Genomic DNA, 12485 nt, shown 5'->3' with positions numbered 1-12485 from the left:
TTTCCAACAATTGTTTACAGACAGATTATTTAACTCATAATTCACTGTATCACAATTCCAGTGGGTCAGAAGTTTACATACACTAAGTTGACTGTGCCTTTAAACAGCTTGGAAAATTCCAGTCAATGCTGTCATGGCTTTAGAAGCTTTTGATAGGATAATTGACATCATTTGAGTCAATTGGAGGTATACCTGTGGATGTATTTCAAGGCCTACCTTCAAACTCAGTGCCTCTTTGCTTGAAATTATGGGAAAATCAAAAGAAATCAGCCAAGACCTCAGAAATACAATTGTAGACCTCCACAAGTCTGGTTCATTCTTGAGAGCAATTTCCAAACCCCTGAAGGTACCACGTTCATCTGTACAAACAATAGTATGCAAGTATAAACACCATGGGACAACGCAGCCATCATACCGCTCAGGAAGGAGACGCGTTCTGCCTCCTAGAGATGAACGTACGTTGGTGCGCAAAGTGCAAATCAGTGCCAGAACACCAGCAAAGGACCTTGTGAAGATGCTGGAGGAAACAGATATAAAAGTGTCTATATCCACTGTAAAACGAGTCCTATATCGACATAACCTGAAACAAGGAAGAAGCCACTGCTCCAAAACTGCTATAAAAAAGCTGGTTTGCAACTGCACATGAGGACAAAGATTGTACTTTTTGGAGAAATGTCCTCTGGTCTGATGAAACAAAAATAGAACTGTTTGGCCATAATGACCAATGGAGGAAAAAGGGGGAGGCTTGCAAGCCGAAGAACACCATCCCAACCTTGAAGCGCAGTTGTGGCAGTATCATGTTGTGAGGTTGCTTTGCTGCAGGAGGGACATTCATGCATGCAAAACACTCACTTACACTCACTTAAACAACACACTCCCTTTTGTTAATGGCTTTGAGCCGGCTCGTGACAAGTGGGGGCTCATCCGGGATGTCACGAACCGGCTCAAAGCCCGTAACAAAAGGGAGACAATGTGGAGATAAGGAGTAACAAAATATATATTTATTAAATAATGTGATAATGCAGGGTGTTGAAAGATGCCAAAGCAAACAACCAAAAGGCCACCAAGAAACACAACAAAAACTATGTGTTTGCATGGAGAGAGTCTCTTCCATGAATGTGGAAGAGGTCTATTTATCCTGGGACACACCTGGCCCAGGTGTTTCCCATGTAGCTGACGACCCTCCCAACTCCGCCCACCGGCATCCTAATAAGGAAACAAGAACAAAGAGAGAATACGGCAGACAGAGTGGGAGGGTCGTCACACTTCCTTATTTAAAGTACGTGTACCCGCCCTTGTTTTGTGCGGGATTGTTTTTGTGTTACGTGTGTGCGTTAGGTAGAGGTGTTTATATTTCTGGACTTGGCACCCTGTGTTTTGGGTAGTCACATTTACTGTCCGCGCCCTGTATTTTGGGCTTGTTTATTTTTGTGCCATATTAAAGAGCACCTTTTCCCAGTGGAACTCTCTGCGCCCGATTCCTTCCTCACCCACCTAGTCCCGCGTGACACTAGGATTAAATGTCAGGAATTGTGAAAAACTGAGTTTAAATGTAGTTGCCTAAGGTATATGTAAACTTCCGACTTCACCTGTATATATACACTACCGTAGATATATACACTACCGTTCAAAAGTTTGGGGTCACTTAGACATTTCCTTGTTTTCTGAAAGAAAAGCACATTTTTTGTCAATTAAAATAACATCAAATTGATCAGAAATACAGTGTAGACATTGTTAATGTTGTTGTAAATGACAATTGTAGCTGGAAACGGCTGAATCTAGATAGGCGTACAGAGGCCCATTATCAGTAACCATCACTCCTGTGATCCAATGGCACGTTGCGTTAGCTAATCATTTTTGTATAGTTCATCATTTTAAATGGCTAATTGATCATTAGAAAACACTTTTGCAATTATGTTAGCACAGTTGAAAACTGTTGTTCTGATTAAAGAAGCAATAACACTGTCCTCCATTAGACTAGTTGAGTATCTGGAGTATCAGCATTTGTGGGTTCGATTACAGGCTCAAAATGGCCAGAAACAAAGACTTTCTTCTGAAACTCATCAGTCTATTCTTGTTCTGAGAAATGAAGGCTATTCCATGTGAGAAATTGCCAAGAAACTGAAGATCCTGTACAACACTGTGTACTACTCCCTTCACAGAACAGCGCAAACTGGCTCTAACCAGAATAGAAAGAGGAGTGGGTGGCCCCAGTTCACAACTGAGCAAGAGGACAAGTACATTAGTGTCTAGTTTGAGAAACAGTCCTCAACTGGCAGCTTCATTAAATAGTACCCGTAAAACACCAGTCTCAACGTCAACAGTGAAGAGGCAACTCCGGGATACTGGCCTTCTAGGCAGAGTTCCTCTGTCCAGTGTTTGTGTTCTTTTGCCCATCTTAATCTTTTATTTTTATTGGCCAGTCTGAGATATGGCTTTTTCTTTGCAACTCTGCCAGACTGCCCCGAAGGCCATTTTTATTTGTAATTCCAGCCCCTGTCCCCGCAGGAGGTATTTTTCCTTTTGGCAGGCCTTCATTGTAAATAAGAATTTGTTCTTTAACTGACTTGCCTAGTTCAATAAAGGTTTTTCATTTTAAGTCTATTTTCTCTTGAACCATATGGTCTGTCTACTGGAAAATCATGGACAATATGGACACAGATATAACAAATGAATACTATATGAATACATTCTCAAGTATAAATTGCCAAAGTTACGATAGATTGCCATATATTTTCTGTTAATTACCAAAATTACTGAAGATTCCGGTAACTTTGGTAAATTACCGGTAGCTTTGGAGCCCTAAATAGGAGTGAACGGAAAGAGAGAGGGAGTAACTAGCTCCACTATCTTCAATCTTTAAATGCATTGAAAATAACTTTTATATCAAACAATCTCAAGAAACATTTTGTGATTTTGTGATTACTCTCACTTTAATTCAATAAATCTCTCGAAAACTTGAAACCCATCAAAGGATCCCATCAATTTATCAACGAACTGTAGAAGTATCAGCCTCATTCAATACACAATACACAAACAACCATGATTGGACCAACACAATCAACAGTCACCAGTAGTAGCGAATGAAATCGTGAATGACTGTTCATTCACAGATAGACTGTTCACACATGTAAATCCATGAATCATACAAGTGAAGGGATCAGGGGTGAAAGTCCATTACGCTAGATAATAATGGCCACAGAATCACAATTGTTTCAATAAAGTGTACACCTACGCCTATATGTGTTGCACTGACAACCCTAAGAGGAGATATCTAAGCTCATTTGGAAATATTGATTTCCATATGTAGAATATATATCGAAATGGAGAGTGTATAACCTATCAAATATGTTTCTTATCCCTGCCAATATGTTGTTTGGCTGATCTTCTTTGACGGTAGCTAGCTGGGCTGGATGTTGTTTTGCAGGGATCTGGTGCACTGCAAGGATCTGGATAAGGTAGCCTCTAGGACTGTAGCCATATGGGGAGAGGATGGAGGGAAAATAGGAGGAGAGAAAAGAGGGGGGAGGGTGGGAAGAGAGAGTAGGAGAGGGAAGGGTGAAGAATACCGCCTGCCTGGTTGGCTACTTTGTTTGCTGTTTGGAGGCTGTTGTAATGCCATCAAGTCAGTCAGTCAGTCAGTCAAAGCAATACATAGATGTTGTTCCTGTTCAGAAGTAACACACCTGTTTTACAAATACAACAAATCAACAAGGATCTCATTCGTTGATTCAGGTGTTTTCAAAGCCTGAACACCCTGCTCTACTTTCATCCATACTCAACCAGGCATGGCATCCCTTAGGGTAGAGTTCTGCATCGGGTCAGATACCCATGGTTCCCCACGGGTGACATGTGTGGAGATAAAATATAGGAGTGTCTACAGATGTAAGATCTTAATTTGATCACCCTGTTGCAGGATAGCGTTCTTCTAGTGTAGTTTTGGTTAAAAAATACATTTAAAGTTTGTCATTTCCACTTTGAAAACCAAAAAATTTATCAACCCCTACAAAAATTTCCATTAATTAGAATCCACATAATAATTCACATTTCACGTTGCAGCTGGATTAACTTCCTGCTTCCTGCAAATTAAGATCCTACATCTGTATATAGTGTCTTATATGGGCAAGGCCCTACAGTATGTAGGCTACCCTATGGCTAAGTCTTAGGCATATCAAGTATCACAACTAGGGCACTAATGACAATTAACAGAATGAACTTCCTTTGACAAAACATCTCATTGAACATCTCATAATCCCTTGAACTGCACAAACAGCACGACTCAGCAATCTGCCCATCTCATGAGAATGGAATTGACAATCGTCATGGCTACAGTGAGCTCCAGTGCTTCAGGTGCTGGTGCAGACATGTCATGATAGATTAGAGAAGAGAACAAGATAATACATGTCGGCTGGTTCCATCCTCCATCTGTTGCTATGACAACACTATGCGGTAACTCTGTGACTAAAACAATCTCTGTTTTAGGGGTACATGAGTAGGGGGAGGGACACATTTGGCAAGAGAGGTGTTTATTGTGAACTGAAACTGATTTCCAAATGGTCATGCGAAGACGCAGCGGAATTTTTTTACCAAATGAAGTAGCCTGAAATAAATGAGTTTACTGTTTCATTCTACACCCAATGTAGGGAGTGCTTATATTTGTTCTGTTTCACACAATGTATTGTCATACATAACCAACCAATGCAAGAGTTTGCTTATTGCTTCAACATGCAAGCTGCCATCTCTCCGACACACCTACCAACAGGCTAGGACGTCATGAACTTTGACAGTAGTGCAAATCGAACTGGTGCACAATGAAAACCTATCCACAACAACACAGCTATTCATCCCTGTCATATTGTACGCAATATATACAAAAGTACGTGGACACCCCTTCAAATTAGTGGATTTGGCTATTTCAGCCACACCCGTTGCTGACAGGTGTATAAAATTGAGGACGCCGCCATGCAATCTCCATAGACAAACATTGGCAGTCGAATGGCCTTACTGAAGAGCTCAGTGACTTTCAACGTGGCACCATCATGGGATGTCACCTTTCCAAAAAGTCAGTTCATCAAATTCCTGCCCTGCTAGAGCTGCCCCAGTAAACTGTAAGTGCTATTATTGTGAAGTGGAAACGTTGAGGAGCAACAACGGCTCAGCCGCAAAGTGGTAGGCCACACAAGCTCACAGAACAGGACCACCGAGTGCTGAAGCGCACAGCGCGTAAAAATCATCTGTCCTCGGTTGCAACACTCACTACTGAGTTCTAAACTGCCTCTGGAAGCAAAGTCAGCACAATAACTGTTCGTGGGGAGCTTCACCATATGCAATGCCAAGCGACGGCTGGAGTGGTGTAAAGCTCGTCAGTATTGGACTGACGGGGGGGGGGGGGGGGGGGGGGGTAGAGTGGGAGAGAAAGCTAGAGAGAGATGGAGAGAGGGGAGAGACAGAGAAAGATGGGGAAAAGAGAGGGAGAGAGAGAGAAACAGAGAGCAAGAGAAAGATGGGGAAAAGAGAGGGAGAGACAGACAGAGAGAGAGCGAGAGAGAGTGAGAGCGAGAGAGAGAGACAGACAGATAGATGGTGCCAGGCTCATCTATAATTGAGACAGGCTGCTCAGATGAGCTTGAATTAAATTCAAGAGGGTGTCCCCGTGATGGAAATATCCAGCACCTGAATTCTCCTCCCTCCCACTCACTGTATCTCTTTCTCCCTATCTCCCTCTATTTTGATCCCTCCCTCCCTCTTTCCTTTCTCCCTCTCTCTCCTTCTCCCTCCCTTTCTCCTTCTCTGTCCATCTTTCTTCCTCCTCTTTCTTCCCCCTCTTTCTTTCTCTTTCAATCTCTTTTGCCTCAGTAGCATATGCACTGTTGGTGACATTACCTCAGTCTTCTCTCCTGATTCCGTGAGACTGTGGAACCTAATATAGCAGATTTGACTACAGGCCATACTGTAGAGAGATTATCTTGTTTGCACAGCAAATCCACATAAAAATGACATCCCACTCTCTGCTCTCGAAAGTCATTCAGTTCAATAGATGGCTTTATGCACATATCATCACTTTGCATACTACTGCAGGTTGGTGCTTTGTCATTCCAATGGTGACAGAGAGCTTCGCTTCATGCTAGTTAGATGTGTTCAATGCCTATGGCGGAAACCCAGAGTGAATGATAGGGACTTTAATGTAGCCAATGAATGCAAAGTATTGTCTCACTGATATTATAAGTACCTAACAAAACTGAAGAAAGACAATAACTAAACAGATTGGACATTAAAACATGCACACGCGCGCACACACACACACACACACACACACACACACACACGAGTGCACAGGTACACACACACACACACACGCGCACGCATATGCGCACGGCAACACACACACGCACGTACGCACACACACACACGCGCGCACACATACGTGCACGGCAACACACACGCGCACGGCAACACACACGCGCACAAACACACACACACACACACACACACAGGGATAGAGGGACAGAGTTATATTTCTCAAGTGTGAAGGATGAGACTAATGGCAGATTTACTCAGAAATCCAGAAATACTATGTTTCATGGGGTAGTCAATGTAATGTTTTTTTTTTAAATGCCACTGATTGGAATGAGTCATTATTGTGGCACCTACAGATCTAGACAGACAGCGCAACAGAGAGAGATAGAGAGAGATAGAGAGATTAACTCCCATATACTGTATCTCCTGGGTGAAATACCACAGTGAGAGAGAGAGAGAGAGAGAGAGAGAGAGAGAGAGAGAGAGAGAGAGAGAGAGAGAGAGAGAGAGAGAGAGAGAGAGAGAGAGAGAAGAGAGAGAGAGAGAGAGAGAGAGAGAGAGAGAGAGAGAGAGAGAGAGAGAGAGAGAGAGAGCATGGTGAGACAGACAGACAGACAGACAGACAGACATAGAAAGAGAGCATGGTGAGAGAGAGTAAAAGTGAGAGTGTGTGTTGAATCAGGTATGCAAAACCCTGAAATTCTACAGAGAGAGCAGAGAGAGAGAGAGAGCATGGTCAGAGAGAGCATGGTGAGAGAGAGAGAGACAGACAGACAGACAGACAGGCAGACAGGCAGACAGACAGACAGACATAGAAAGAGAGCATGGTGAGAGAGAGTAAAAGTGAGAGTGTGTGTTGAATCAGGTATGCAAAACCCTGAAATTCTACAGAGAGAGCAGAGAGAGAGAGAGAGAGCATGGTCAGAGAGAGCATGGTGAGAGAGAGAGAGACAGACACAGACAGACAGACAGACAGACAGACAGAGAGAGCATGGTGAGAGAGAAACAGAGAGAGTAAGAGTGTGTGTTGAATCAGGTATGTAAAACCCTGAAATTCTACAGTCACCAACTCATCTGTCCTCTCCCTCTCTGTTTACCTAATGTGTTTGTGTTTGGGCATGTCTGACCCTCTGGTCTAGAATGTTGACTTACCCTCATGTGTGTTACCCTCGTGACCTGCCCAGCACGCAATAAAAATATGGGCCCAATAAACCCTATGGGCCCTCGTCAAAAGCAGTGCACTAAATGAGGAATAAGGAGTAATTTGGGATGCAGGTCATGATGTTTATGCGTGAGAGATGGTGATTGGCCACACAGCATGTATGAGTTTCTCTACTCACCCAATCCCCACAGTCTGCTCTGTGTAATAGAGGTTAAAGCTGTTTGATTATTCCATTTGAATATATGAATACGGTGAGAAATTCAAATTGAGAAATGATGTATTATAGTGGTGCCTCCACACAGACCACACACACACACACAGAACACCGACTACATTCAACTGAACTGGCATTCGATTCAATAGAATAGTCTGCGTGTAATAGGATAGGTTTAGATGAAGCATTTGTAAAAACAGGATGTTGTTCTGTGACAGAATTTCACGACTGTCATTACACTACTTCGGCAGAGTGAGAGACAGAGAAGGAGAACAGAAGAGAACTCTACTGTGAGCGTTCATCAGACCAATCTGAAACACGGATGAATGTGAAGACTGTAAATGGATCCCATCGCAGCACAGAGGCATCAAGCTCTGGTTTCCTCTTGATTACATTTTTCAAAAAGGGACCGAATCGGAACGAATGATGTCACCACAGACACACACACACACACACGCACTACATGATGTATAGTGATTACAATAAGATTGTCTTGTTCCGTCTCCAAAGGAACAAGCCACCTGCATGGCCTTAAGTGTTTCTGTTGTTGTAGTATTCAGGACACGCAGAGGGACAGCAGCGAACTGAAAGACAACTGAAATAGGCAACTGAAATGTGCCAACTGAAATGTGCCAACTGAAATGTACCACTTTTGATTGCACATTTGAAAGAAGTCGAGGTTGATAGTAGAATGCAGATGGCGTTAAGATCATTGCCACATTGCATCACACTTGGCACCTCTATGTTGTAGGACGCGAGGTAAGCAGCCATTTTGGATCCTTGAATGCACAGCAGTTCCGAGCGAGAGGCATACCTCACTTACTAAAGGACAACGCAATGCCCAATGTCTGATGTAAGCACAGGAAACAGTTCGAGGAGAACTTTGTGCTGTAACTTTATAGCAGAACCAAGCTAGAAAAGGAACACCAAAGGTTCCCCAAAAGGACAAGATGTCAACTCATAATAGATTAATCTGCCTGACAAAATTCTGCTGAGGCAAGAAAATCCTTCACAGTTTGTAAAGGACAGAGACTGGATGTCAGGACCACGGGTCAGGGGATTACTGTAAATTGGAGGAGATTGGCCTACAGGCTCCAAGTGGTCCATGGGAGAATCCAACCAAATGACCAATCACCCACGCCACAATCACATCTCTCTCTGCAACACAATATCAGAGAGAAATCGGATTTCCACCCAGGCCCACCCATGCCTATGCCCCTGATGTGCATACCAGTCATGTTGTTTTAACACACTTAAACCCACAATATGAGTATTTTATAATGCAACGCCTATGATCAAATCAATTGTTATCAGGAGGTGAAAATCCTGTCTGTGTTATGAGAGGTCCCTCCCTAGACGGCTCATGGTCTGAGTCACAAATAGCACCATATTCCCTACTTGTGTACTACTTTTCAGCACAGCCCTATGGGTCCTGGTCAAAAGGAGTGCACTATATAGGGAAAAGGGTGCCCTTTGGAACGCAACTTACGGAGTCAGGAAGTTTAGACACTGAGGTAATTAGAGCCTTACAGCTCCAGCAACGATAATTAGGACCCCTCTTCCTCTACCTCTCCAATCTTTCTTTTCATCCCTTCATCCCATCTCTAGGGGCTGGCCTGACCAGTGAAAGATAGCAGGACAGACACTATTGATTCATTCTCCCAACACGGCAGGTTTGAAGATCAATGCAACATGAAGGTATTTGTGTCCTCATTAAGCGATCGATGCCTGTGAGGTCTCTCCTATGTTGGAAAAAAACACACTGCAGAGTTGGTCCATTCGGAGGCTTTGGAGCACTGATATGAGTTTGTGGTAATGAGGTGTTTATTGCCATGGCCACATCACAACCCATGTGTTCATCCACACCTCTATACCTAGATCACTTTATCAGACCCCCAGACTATGTCCTGGCTTAGTAACAGTACAAATCCTAGTTCCCTCAACGTCGTCCTCTCTTTCTTCACCTTTATACCTCTGTCCTCCACCCTACCTGTCCACATCCCCCTATCCACATGCAGGGTTCTCTCCAGGATTTCTTTAACAAGGTGTAAATGTCGTGTCAGCACACAGCAACCCACGTTTCATGACCAGTCACCAACTTTAACCCGGCTTCAACCAGCTCTTATAAAACCGTTCAGCCCTTGTAGGTGGAAATGTCAGCTAGGCCAGTGATTACATACACCTTGACCATGACGCAACCGCTACAAGCTTAGTCATCTGGACAGGAAGGAATCTCATCGTTAGAGGGCACAGCAATGCACCCTGGGTGACCCTGGTTATTGGATATGGGAGAGGTGGTTTAAACTTTCACTCTGCCACTCGCTAAGCATGTGACCCATCAAAACAATAGCAGCTGTCATGCCAACTCATATAATCTCCATGGAAAATTCAGAAGCGGCTTAAACCACACGACTCATTCAATTATATGTCACCTTTTTATGTATTTAGCCAAGAGGCAATGGATTTGACCAATTTATTTTTGTTTCTAGGTTTGTGCAATATTCAATTTCCTATTCAAGTGTATGGAGATGCAATTGTCTTCACAAATAGATACTGAGTTTTTCTACTTCAAAAGCTCTAGACAAAAAAAACCCTCTATCTGAGTGGCAATAAACGAGATGTCAAACATACACATCTGTCCGTGTTTTTGTTCAACACAAATGACCTGCTGACGTGTTTACTTCAGAAAAGTCCCTTGTCAAGCCAAGCCCATTCCATTTCCTGTCTCTCCTGCATTATTCTGTCACCATTCACTGACCCATATTCTGCTTCAATTTTGTCATATAAACAGAAAAGCATGAGCAACAAGCCCCAGCGGGGAGGACTCTGTGGTCCGTACTCACCATCCTTGCGGTGGTAGGTGATCTCCACCTTGCGCTCCTCAGACCCCATCAGAGCCTGGGCTACCTGGGCGATGGCATGCCTGTTGGTGAACTCTCCGTGGAGGAAGTCACAGGTGCACGGCCTCTGCATCACATCCGCCCGCGAGAAGCCGGTCATCTCACAGAAGCCATCGTTGCAGTAGATGATGGCGCAGTTCTGAACCCGGGCATTGGCTATAATGAATTTCTTATCTGTGAAGGTATAGAAGGGTGTATGATCATAGTGGGGAAGAATGGGATGGTTAACACATTCATGGTAGCATCAGAGGTATGTGATATAATACCACTCTGCATGATGCTTTATATACAGAATCAAATATACACTGTATTATAAATCACTCAAAAATATACAGATGATCCATTAAACATTTCTCTTTCAGTCCTATCATGGCTAAGGGTGCATTGCTTCAGCATTTGTTAATGGAGGTGTGTGCTTCATTCCTCTTGATTAATGTTCATGCCATAGCCATACTATAAAACAGAGAGATCCACATTGAATAACTGGCACATAACCACCTGACCATAACCATTTCAAATGTGGGAGTATTTGAAAAAGGTTATATGTATGTTATTTGGATACTACTTATTGCCATGTAATCTTGTGGAGAAACATAAGTGGTTGCTACTTCGAAGTACCTTAGATAATGCTCAATGATATCCCATATTTAAATTATTTTACCCACAACTCTCCCACTTCTAAAGTATCACAAGCGCAACACTATTAGCTCTACTCTTACTGATTGTTCCAAAAAAATGTTGTCGAAGTACCAATTGTCAGATCAAAAATATTAACTTCCTTTATTTTGTACGTGTGCAAGCAAGGAATATACATTTTCCTACCATTATGAATATTATGAATTTAAAGATACATTATTGTGAAAACACAAAGATAATACTCACTTTGTCCCTCAAATTTCTTTATAATTATCCCCAAAAAGGTGTTTTGTGGCGCAACATGACCTCTCCGAACAGGCATGATTATTGCCAAAAATAAGAAAGATGCCGCTGTCCAAGTAGGAACGCACCTTTCTCCTGAGACTCAAGTTCTAGTGGCTCCAACCGCTAAAGCCTGAATGTCTCCCCGTTGTCTATACTCATCCTTAGGAAATCTCCCCCTCTTCCGACCTTTCCTTACTTCAACAAAAATATGGTCCGGCTAAGGCGCATTTTGACGCCTTCAAAGTGCACTTCGACAGCATTGACTCTGGAGTAAAAGGTTGTTGTACAGCGTAGTTTCTCCAACATTTCAAAATGATCATGTGAGGGACCCTGCCGCCGCTCTATAGCGTTGCGCTCGCTGCTACTGCTGCTGTTGTGGAGAATGGACTGATGCCCGCGGTGCCACCGACAGTGACGTTACCCCGCTCAGGCAGCGCTCAGCTCGTGCACCTCGCGATCAAGGCTGTGGAGGAAATCATATATCCATGCGTTGAGAAGAGGCTACGGGTGACGCCAGGCCAGGGCAATAAAGCTGTATCGTCTATTTTTACATTGACCCATGGAAAACACGTGGGTTTATGTCTCACGTTGACTGTGGCATGCCTGTAATTGCCAATGCATATAATGCATACAATGACTGCATGAATTTTAGACATACTGTAGTTGTTTATCAGATACAGAGAAATATACAGTTCCACAAATGAATCAATGGAAACAGGCTACAAGCACTAATGATTCTATCAAGTTACAAAGAGGGGGAAAACGTTGTAGATGTGGTTCCCTGTCCATGGTGCTGAAGTTGTAACAAAACTCCTTTTTAGAAGGACACACACGCACAAGCTCCCTCTTAAAACATCTGTCTCAGAATCTCAGCACAACCTCACCATCCATCTGGTCCACTGAGAAAACAATACAATAGCCAGGCGGCAGGGGAAGATACTAAGGCGCACAAAGCAGGCGAAGTCAGGATTTAGAACCTTTGCGTCTCTCA

At 43.2% G+C, this 12485-nt stretch overlaps 1 protein-coding gene and 1 long non-coding RNA gene across 5 annotated transcripts in view; one reads left to right on the top strand and one right to left on the bottom strand.

The window, feature by feature from the left end:
- LOC118941121 overlaps nucleotides 1-10584 on the top strand; it is a 48449-nt gene extending 37865 nt beyond the window's left edge. The window contains exon 3 of the long non-coding RNA XR_005037407.1: nucleotides 10465-10584. This is a non-coding gene — a long non-coding RNA (uncharacterized LOC118941121). The remainder of the gene's footprint in view (nucleotides 1-10464) is intronic.
- The window catches only part of LOC110495798 (potassium voltage-gated channel subfamily H member 7), a 69575-nt gene extending 57987 nt beyond the window's left edge, over nucleotides 1-11588 (bottom strand). For all 4 annotated transcript variants that reach the window (XM_036952248.1, XM_036952249.1, XM_036952250.1 and 1 more), the window contains exons 1-2: nucleotides 11456-11588; nucleotides 10517-10747 (exon numbers count right to left, since the gene is read on the bottom strand). In XM_036952248.1, coding sequence (XP_036808143.1) covers nucleotides 10517-10747; nucleotides 11456-11531 — 307 coding nt within the window. In that variant the 5' untranslated portion in view covers nucleotides 11532-11588. The remainder of the gene's footprint in view (nucleotides 1-10516; nucleotides 10748-11455) is intronic.
- Between the last annotated feature and the right edge of the window lie 897 nt (nucleotides 11589-12485).

Source organism: Oncorhynchus mykiss, chromosome 18 (assembly GCF_013265735.2).
Source record: "Oncorhynchus mykiss isolate Arlee chromosome 18, USDA_OmykA_1.1, whole genome shotgun sequence".
Taxonomy (NCBI): domain Eukaryota; kingdom Metazoa; phylum Chordata; class Actinopteri; order Salmoniformes; family Salmonidae; genus Oncorhynchus; species Oncorhynchus mykiss.
The sequence above is the reverse complement of the archived record's forward strand: the minus strand, read 5'-3'. Positions and strand labels throughout refer to the sequence as shown.